The sequence below is a fragment of the Electrophorus electricus genome, unplaced genomic scaffold (genome assembly GCF_041902795.1).
Source record: "Electrophorus electricus isolate QZ-2024a unplaced genomic scaffold, ASM4190279v1 Scaffold202, whole genome shotgun sequence".
In the NCBI taxonomy this organism is placed as follows: Eukaryota; Metazoa; Chordata; class Actinopteri; order Gymnotiformes; family Gymnotidae; genus Electrophorus; species Electrophorus electricus.
Window position 1 is genome coordinate 15,001 of NW_027658482.1, and position 10,000 is coordinate 25,000.

At 42.0% G+C, this 10,000-nt stretch overlaps 2 protein-coding genes across 4 annotated transcripts in view; both read left to right on the top strand.

The window, feature by feature from the left end:
• Positions 1-2,027, top strand: part of LOC145655301 (ATP-dependent chromatin remodeler CHD4-like) — a 17,021-nt gene extending 14,994 nt beyond the window's left edge. The window contains exon 23 of the mRNA XM_081708940.1: positions 1,025-2,027. Coding sequence (XP_081565066.1) covers positions 1,025-1,200 — 176 coding nt within the window. The 3' untranslated portion in view covers positions 1,201-2,027. The remainder of the gene's footprint in view (positions 1-1,024) is intronic.
• Positions 2,028-2,657: 630 nt separating this feature from the next.
• Positions 2,658-10,000, top strand: part of LOC113574797 (protein tyrosine phosphatase non-receptor type 6) — a 25,514-nt gene continuing 18,171 nt past the window's right edge. For 2 of the 3 annotated variants that reach the window (XM_035530789.2, XM_081708937.1), the window contains exons 1-5: positions 2,658-2,800; positions 3,502-3,625; positions 4,384-4,418; positions 4,922-5,044; positions 8,282-8,476. In XM_035530789.2, the coding sequence (XP_035386682.2) occupies positions 2,673-2,800; positions 3,502-3,625; positions 4,384-4,418; positions 4,922-5,044; positions 8,282-8,476 (605 nt within the window). In that variant the 5' untranslated portion in view covers positions 2,658-2,672. Of the gene's footprint in view, positions 2,801-3,501; positions 3,626-4,117; positions 4,224-4,383; positions 4,419-4,921; positions 5,045-8,281; positions 8,477-10,000 lie in introns of those variants that run through there. The other variant, XM_035530790.2, reaches the window with a different exon arrangement.

Below are 10,000 nucleotides of genomic sequence, written 5' to 3' on the forward strand. Positions count from 1 at the left end.
TGGCTAGGATGTATTCCATAAGCAAATGACAAAGCACATTTGTAAGTTGCTCTGGATAAGAGCATCTGATAAATTCCGTAAATGTAAATGTAATGTAAATACAATACTACACAACTCTACAACACTACACAACTCTACAACACTACACGACCCTAGAAAATACATCTACACAGTTATACTTCTAACACAGCACAACTACACACACTTATACCTCTAACACAGCACTACACAACTACATACAGTTATACCTCTAACAGAGCACAACTACATACAGTTATACCTCTAACACAACACAACTACATAGTTGTACCTCTAACACAGAACAACTACATAGTTATGCCTCTAACACAGCACAACTACATAGTTATACCTCTAACACAGCACAACTACATAGTTATACCTCTAACACAGCACAACTACAGTTATATCTCTAACACAGCATAACTACACACACTTATACCTCCAACACAGCACAACTACACACACTTATACCTCTAACACAGCATTACACAACTACACAGTTATACCTCTAACAGCACAACTACAGTTATACCTCTAACACAGCACAACTACACACAGTTATACCTCTAACACAGCACAACTACACACAGTTATACCTCTAACACAGCGCTACACAACTACACACAGTTATACCTCTAACAGCACTACACAGTTATACCTCTAACACAGCACAACTACACACACTTATACCTCTAACACAGCACAACTACACACAGTTATACCTCTAACACAGCACTACACAACTACACACACTTATACCTCTGTACCTCTCTCTGTTGATCATTTCCTTTCTCTCTCTCTCTATCTTTTCCTCTCTCTGTTTAACTTTTCCTCTCTATCTGTTTATCTTTCCCCTCTCTCTCTGTTTATCTTTTCCTCTCTAACCTTTCTCTCTCACTCTGTTTCTTTTCCTCTCTCTGTTTAACTTCTCTCTTTCTCTCTATTTCTTTTCCTCTCTCTCTCTCTCTCTCTTTATCTTTTCCTCTCTCTCTGTTTCTTTCAGTCCTTAAACAACTGGAAGAGTTGCTCAGTGACATGAAGGCTGATGTCACACGTCTCCCAGCAACCATTGCCCGGATACCGCCAGTTGCTGTGCGTCTGCAGATGTCGGAGCGGAGCATTCTGAGCCGATTGGCCAGTCGTGGGCCAGAGGTCACGCCAAACCAGGCGCCCCGTTGACTCTCAGCTGACCTTTGACCCCAACCTCTCGTTAAGCCCTTTCCTGATTCAGACTAGCTTCCCTCAGTCACACCCCCATACCGGGTCATGTGACCCTGGGCTACGAACCCCGCCACCTCTGCGGAGAGAGAGGGAGAGAGAAGAGCCTCCACTGTAATCTAGTCTCCCTTGCTAACAATTTTCTTTCCAGACCTCAGACTTTACAGTGTCTCTAGTGCCCCGTGCTGAGAGGTGCTGGGATCACTCTGTCCTGTGTGGGCTTTTCTCACTGCGGTGTGTCTGCCCTGCTCAGGTCACCCACCTTCTCCTCCCATGTCGTGATGTTCTCATGCTAGTCTAACTGCTTCTTCCTGTTTGTACGGTTGTAACGCTCCCCTCTGCTGTGGAGAACGTCACCCCGACCCTGACCCCAACCCTGACCCTGACCTTCTCAAATGTTGCAGTGTTGTAGAGATATTTCACAACACAATTTGTAGCTGCTTGAGCCTTGTGTCTGGATGTCTGGATCCACACACACCCGAATGTGACTGTACAAACACTTCACTCCAAGACTGCAGGTGTGTGAGCAGTGTGTAAAGAGTTCCATTGTTCTCCACCTGACAAGCCCACACATGTGCTCCCTTTCTCATTAATGATTGGTTCCTTGGATGATGTCACTCAAAGTACCCGAAAGCCCAAAAAACACCCAAAGGATGCGTTTCAACAAATTCTGTCCACTTTTACAGTTTAAAACCATTTGTTTAGCTCACTTTGTAATTATTGTTGTTACCCTGGTATTGTTTATATACACACACACACACACACACACACACACACACACACACACACATACATACATACATACATATATACATATATACATATATACATACATATATATATATATATATATATATATATATATATATATATATATATATATATATATATATATATATATATATATAACATATTGTTTATATTCTTTCTGTTTTTTTGAGATCTACATACAATAAAAAGGTAATGAAATGGATGTCTGGATTATTTATTTATTCATTCATTCATTCTCTCACAGTCTCTCCATAAGGTTAGGGTTTGGGGTTAGGATTAAGTTTAGAGAGTTAAAGGGTTAGCAGGTTGAGAGGATAGGGGATTGAAATGTTAGTTGTTTGGGTTTAAGGAGTTAGGGGCTTAAAAATTTAGGGTTTGGGATTAAAGAGTTACGGGGTTAGTATAAACTGCCCTGCTCCATGTGAAGTCCAGATCCAGCAAAGACAACAGGAGAGGGGTGTGTGGGTGTGTGTGTGTGTGTGTGTGTTTGTGTGTGTGTGTCGGTGGGGGGGGGGGTTTGACCGGGAAGAGGATCTGGCCCTCAGACAAAACAGCAATTTAACAAAATTACAGGGTGGAGAAGCATAATCACACCATCAGATAAGTTATCGCACCCATAGTTTGGCTGCATAGTCAGGACGAGTGGTCTGCAAAGACGCCTTATGACCGTCAGGTCCCTCCCTGTCCCCCCCATGGGCTGGTCCTGTCCTCTCAAGACATTTATAGGTCATTCCTATACTGTAGGTGGATTAAGAGCACACATCCAGCCCCCAGCGCTGGCTGTGGATGGGTGAGTACCTGCCACCCCTCCTTCCTCTTTCCATGTACTAATTCCCTTGGTAATCTGTCATAGTATTTCTCTTTAATGTGACGTCCACACGTGCACCTTCTATATATTTACTATATATGTACTGTCTTCCTGCACCTGGTCTTTGTTCCTATGATTGACTTTCCCTCGCCCAAACGCACATACCACTGTATGTGGCTGATGCATGGAAGTGTTATCTGTTTTGACAAATATTCAAATTAATGAGTAAGTAGGCCTTGTTTAGTAGCATGTCTTTTGCAATTCAAATATGTTTAACGTTTGGAGGCTTAATGCAAATGAGTACAGAGAAGAACAGCAAGCTTTTATCATCAATCTTTGGGACTTTTTCTGTCTGTAGAAATGTGTATTTCTACACAGATACATGTAACTGATTTAATTCAGTGTGTTAATAGAGGAATGCATTGATAATTTCCCTTCATTTCTTTAGAAATTTCATGTTGCTTTGCATTGTGGGATTTGAAGTTTTGTACGTATTGTGTAATACACAAAGCAGCAGTTGTGGAAAAAAACGAGCAACACAACATTTTCCTAACATATGCAGTGATGCTCAACCTTTTCCAAGTGTGTGCGCATGCACAGTGTCTATCTGCATGCTACAGAAGACATAAAAGCAACAAAAATAAGGAAGTGAAGTTTAGACCTGAACTTTATGTCCTTTAAAGGTGCAGCCCCACCAGCACTGCAAACCAAGGTGGACAGAGAGACAGACACAGAGAAAATGGACAGACGGTGAAAGAGGACAACGATAAAGAGAACTGGCAGCATCGATACCCTCCCTCACTAACGGTAACTCTTTTTTCACTTGCACTAGCAGCTTGAATGTCTCCCCCCCCCCCCCCCCCCCCCGCGCCAGGGTCTCTCTTTCATAACACAAGGGTCATGCTGTGTTCACCCTGCTGGTCTACAGTGGACTAGCCATGTCTGGGTATGTGTGAGAGTACATAGAATAGACGACAGACTGTCTGCTAGCTGCTCTCACTTTCACAGTTATATGACAAAACACCAAAAGGGAAGGAAGAGGGGGGGGGGGGGGGGGGGAGGGACATTAATGCTTGGTGCATATATAGTGTGAAGACAACTGCAATTTGCTTTCAGAGAGCTGCCAGAGTAAGTGTGTTTGTTTGACCCATAAAAGAGAGAGAGACAGTGAGAGAGAACGAGAATGAAAGGGAGAGTGAGAAGGAGGGCAAGAGAGAGAGCTTGTACATTGGAGAGGGACAACCGTGAGAGACACAGTGGGGTGGTATGGACAAACGTGGAACAGGAGTGTTAGCTCAGGAAGATCAGGTGGTGTGAGACATGCTGTGGAGCTCAGGATGGGTGGAGTACAGAGCCAGATGGTCGAGGTGGAGGAAGCCAGGAGTGCAGACCCAGAAAGTGGCAGGTGCAGCACCTGTCTGCCGAGGTCTTTTTAGTTGGGTGGATGTGTGTCTTAGCTGGTTGTTCATTTCAGACGAGCCTGCCACAAGAGAGCAATCAGACTGTGTTCAGGTTTTTTTTACACACTTAATGTAACGTCTTGTTTCCTTCTTTCGTGTTGTCAGAGTGTAGCGAGAACCCTCATCCTAGAGATGGTTCGGTAAGTGCCCTGTCGCTTTTCTTTCTCTCTCCCTCTTTCTAGCAATTCAGTTTGGTCAGTTTCATGAAGCTGTATTGGTGCAACCATATTCAGTTCAGTTCTATTTTACTGTCTTTCTTCATGTTCCTATTTCCAGTATTGCTTCTGTCACATGTCTGCACCATTTATATTGTGAAATTCTTCCTTTAAAGAAGCAACATTTTTGTACTTTAGACAAAAGTAAATGTGTGTGGTGGGTGTGGGTGAGAGAGAGACAATTTTTATGAGGGGGTGTATTTTAACCTGCAGATCAAACAGGTGTGGTTAAGTGTGTGAGTGTGTGTGTGTGTGTGTGTGTGTGTGTGTGTGTGTGTGTGTGTGTGTGTGTATGGTTGTCTGCATGTGCACGCGTGTATAGGTATTTGAGTTCCTGTGTGTAAGGAGGGGTTGTAACTCAAAAGCAGAATCGTCTCCACTTCAGTGAGCCCTTCGTGTGTTCAGACTCTGCTGAACTGTTTCTTCAGGTGGTTCCACAGAGACTTATCTGGCCTGGATGCTGAGTCCCTTCTGAAGACTCGCGGCGTCCATGGGAGCTTTCTGGCCCGCCCCAGCAAGAAGAATGTCGGCGATTTCTCGCTGTCTGTCAGGTAGGGCCTCACCTGGAGTGCAGGCACACCTGTCAATCCGAACCCTCCTGCTGCTGTATGCCAGCATGTGCGGTGGAGGTGGGGGTTGGAGGTGGAGGTGGAGGTGCTTGTCTTCACTGCTCTGCTCTTGGTTGGTCATTGCATTCCTGAGTTTTAACCAGTTTGTCACACACTGTTTTACCTGACATCTGAGCACACAGGAGCAGTTTGGGGGAAAAGGAAGTTTCCTTCTGTGTGGTGGAGCCTTTGTTACTGTTGTCCTGCAACAGTTACTTTGGCATTTCATCTCCCACTACACATATTCACTACACACTACACACTAGACATATTCACTACACACTACACATATTCACTACACACTACACACTAGACATATTCACTACACACTAGACATATTCACTACACACTACACATATTCACCACACACTACGCACTACACACTAGACATATTCACTACACACTACACATATTCACTACACACTACACATATTCACCACACACTACACACTACACACTAGACATATTCAATACACACTACACATATTCACCACAGACTACACATATTCACTACACACTACACATATTCACCACACACTACACACTAGACATATTCACTACACACTACACATATTCACCACACACTACACATATTCACTACACACTACACACTAGACATATTCACTACACACTACACATATTCACTACACACTACACATATTCACCACACACTACACATATTCACTACACACTACACACTAGACATATTCACTACACACTACACATATTCACCACACACTACACACTAGACATATTCACTACACACTACACATATTCACCACACACTACACACTAGACATATTCACCACACACTACACATATTCACCACACACTACACACTAGACATATTCACTACACACTACACATATTCACTACACACTACACATATTCACCACACACTACACACTACACACTAGACATATTCACTACACACTACACATATTCACCACACACTACACATATTCACTACACACTACACACTAGACATATTCACTACACACTACACATATTCACTAAACACTACACACTAGACATATTCACTACACACTACACATATTCACCACACACTACACACTACACACTAGACATATTCATTACACACTACACATATTCACCACACACTACACACTACACATATTCACTACACACTAGACATATTCACTACACACTACACATATTCACCACACACTACACACTACACATATTCACTACACACTACACATATTCACCACACACTACACACTAGACATATGCACTACACACTACACACATTCACCACACACTAGACATATTTAACTCACACTAAACATTACACATAATCGCTTCACCCTATACATCTACTACATACTGTGCACATTCAATGCACACCACACATAATCGTTTTCTACTTTCATAGTGTACCTAATGACACCATGTGCCTGTCTACAGTTCTGCTTAGATGGAACACTTGAGTAAAAAAAGGTTTGTTCTATCAGAAAAGGTGCAAAGTGCTGGCAGGTTTTTTTTTAGTGTTTTTAGATCTGCACAAAAACAAACTGAAAACTTTCAGCCCCTGAGTGTAGTCTTATAATCTTATAATGTTGTGTGTTTACAGTGACATGTTTTTTGAGATGTTTGTTGATCTGCTTACAGTGGCCTGTTGCTGTGATGTTTGTTGACTTGTTTTGATATGTTTGCGGTGATGTTTTGTTGATATTTGTTGATGTTTCATGTGTGTTGGAATGTGTTAAATTTAGTTGTGTTTGTTGAAATGTTTTTGATGTGTTTTCTGTGATGTTGAAAACTTGTTTGAAACATGTTTTCTGTGGTATATGTTTGTTGAAGTGTTTGTTGACATCTCACGACATTTGATGTATTTGTAAATGTAAATATTTGGTTGTGTTTGATGTGTCGAGAGGCCCTGCAGATGTTGTTCAGAGAGGGATGCATTTCATACAGAGGCAACATTAACACTACAATCAGTGTGACCTAAACCCCAACCTTTAACCCCTAACCCCTAACCTTAACCCCTAACTCCCAACCTTTAAACCCTAACCCCTAACCTTTAAACCCTAACCCCTAACCTTAACCCCTAACTCCCAACCTTTAAACCCTAACCCCTAACCTTTAAACCCTAACCCCTAACCTTAACCCCTAACTCCCAACCTTTAAACCCTAACCTTTAACCCCTAACCCCTAACCTTAACCTGTGCTGCTTTACATGACTGTGGGGTACGCTTCCTGCGGCAGCGGCCATAATTAATGCTTTAGGCATTTTCCAGCTCTCTCCCCTGGTCAAGAAGGGGCCTTGTGTAATGTGTGTGAAAACAGAACTCTGTGAACATAGAAGTATTAGAGTATTAGAGAAATCATTCACAGTGGTTTGGGTTGAAGGTGTAACAACCCTTTCTGCTCTATGGTAATTGTGGTACATGTGACATTTGGGTGGTGCCCTGCACCTGCAGGGTGTGGACTAGCAGAGCAACGTCCCTCCAGAACATCTCACTCACTGAGCTTTTGTCTGATCTGTTCTTTGTGAACTAAACTTGCATCATTTCTTTATTAAAAGGTTGTTCTCTGGTTTTGTGGCCACACAGGAGAGTTTGTATGCAGATCTCACCCATCTACATTACACACCGAGTATAAGGTTTACTCAGCAATACAACAAATGCATTAGGCATTTACACAGAACATTGTTTGGAGATTTGGAGGTTTAAGAGTTGGAGGTCCAGGTGGGTCTCCAGTGCTCTGTTGCAGTGGGAGGTTTTTTGGGACATGGATGATAATGATGATGATGATGATGATCTTGTCTTTTCAGCAATTGATTGGCCAATGTTTGTGCTGCTGTTACTGTAAAGTTCACCAGGCCAGACACTGAAGTGCTGTAGTTCAATTATATTATTAAATTACAGCAGTGGTTCATTTGTACTTTCTTTAAAGTGCATCTGTCTCAAATTACAAGTTCCATTTTTTCTCCATTTATTTAACGTTCCTTATAATAAACCTCCCATTAAACTATCTGAGGTCTGTAGCTCTTATTTTCTTAAATAATATGTAGGTCTGTATACAGTAATATAATATATATAATATACAAAATACTATATATTCTGTTTTAATGACGAAAGCAGAACATGCTGTTTCATAACCACATGGTGTATTATTCCTCATTCCTCTCTCTCTCTCCCTCTCTCCCTCACTCAGAGTTGATAACACAGTGACGCACATCAGGATCCAAAACACTGGGGATTACTATGACCTGTATGGGGGGGAGAAGTTTGCTACATTATCCGAGCTGGTGGAGTACTATACAGGAAACCATGGTGTTCTGCAAGACAAGGATGGAACCATCATTGACCTCAAATACCCCTTGAACTGCTCTGACCCCACCACAGAGAGGTAAGCCCACCTGAACCCACACACGTTTGTCCCTGCCTGATGGGGTAGTGCAGCTGTTACTACTCTGACATACCCGACAGTCACACCTCATACATCTGACTCAGAGACACAACTGACACAGTGTCAGCACTGACACACCTGACTCAGGTCAGACATACCTGACACACCTCACCCAGAGAGGCCACTGAGGAGGTACTGATAAGATCAGGGCCATGGGAGCAGAGAGAGGATCAAGGACAACAGAGGGAGCATGGTGTAACGTGTGTGTGTGTGTGTGTGTTTGTGTTTTTGTGTGTGTAGCTGTATCAGCACTCACAGATCTGTTCTAAACCTCACAAATGTACTAGAACTCAGTCAGTACAGTCACTTTTGAATGGTTAATTCAGTTTAGTCAGTACTGGCACTCCTGAAGGGTTTAACAGTTTAGTCAGTACTGGCACTCCTCTGAATGGTTAACTCAGTTCAGTCAGTACTGGCACTCCTCTGAGGTCACTGTACAACTGTTTTGTATTATTATTATTAATAATAATAATAATAATAATAATAATAATAATAATAATGAATAGTAATAATAAAACATATCTCTGGATGTACATATGCAGTTATGCTATTGAATGGTTTATAATTTCTCTATTGTTTCTAACAGCTACAGTCATGGCACGTTGCCCAGTAGCTATGAGGTTACAACATGGTCTATTGTAAGTGCTGAGAAAGGCCTTCATGAAAGGCATGTGTCCCCTCTTAGAACATCAACACAAGTGAACACCGTGCCACATTTCTGAACATGACAGAATATTGGCCTTCACTGTTAGAATGCAGAAAGGTCATCATGGTGTCTGAGCTGGAAATAGCGTTCATTCTATACAATGATCTGAACAGGTGCTGAGTGTTGCGTCATTTGGCCAACAGTGTCAGAAGATGATGACACTGTACACTGTATTTACAGAGCTGTTAAATTCTCCTAGCCAATCACACGTCATACAACCACTTCAAGACACGTTCTGATACTCTCCTATCTGATGACCAAACAGTCCAGATATGGTAATGACAGACATTTGCTTTACGTAAATTAATGCTAATCTAGCAATTATTGGAAGCTATAATTGTTTGCAAATACATGCCAAAATCTTCATTTACTTGTTTAATACTAAATTGTTAAAATCCATGATCTTAACAAATAAACATTTAAATAATGGCTTTAGTAAAGTGATATGTTGGTGTTACAACTCTGCGATTTGGTTTCAGCACATTTAATATCAGATCAGTATGTTCAGATCAGAAGGTTATATATAACCTTTCATTTCCTGTTCACAGTGAGATGATGGGACCAGAATGTGCTTTGCACTGGCATTAGTGTGTTACAGAATGCCAAACCAGTGAATGAGGGAACCTACATACACAGCTGAGGTTCAGCACTGGTTACACACTGGGTCTACCAGGTGTTACTTGTGCTGACCACTCTAACCTAGGGTAAACAGCTTACATCTGTATCCAACAGAGCAGAGTTCTCCTTGGGTCTCTGTG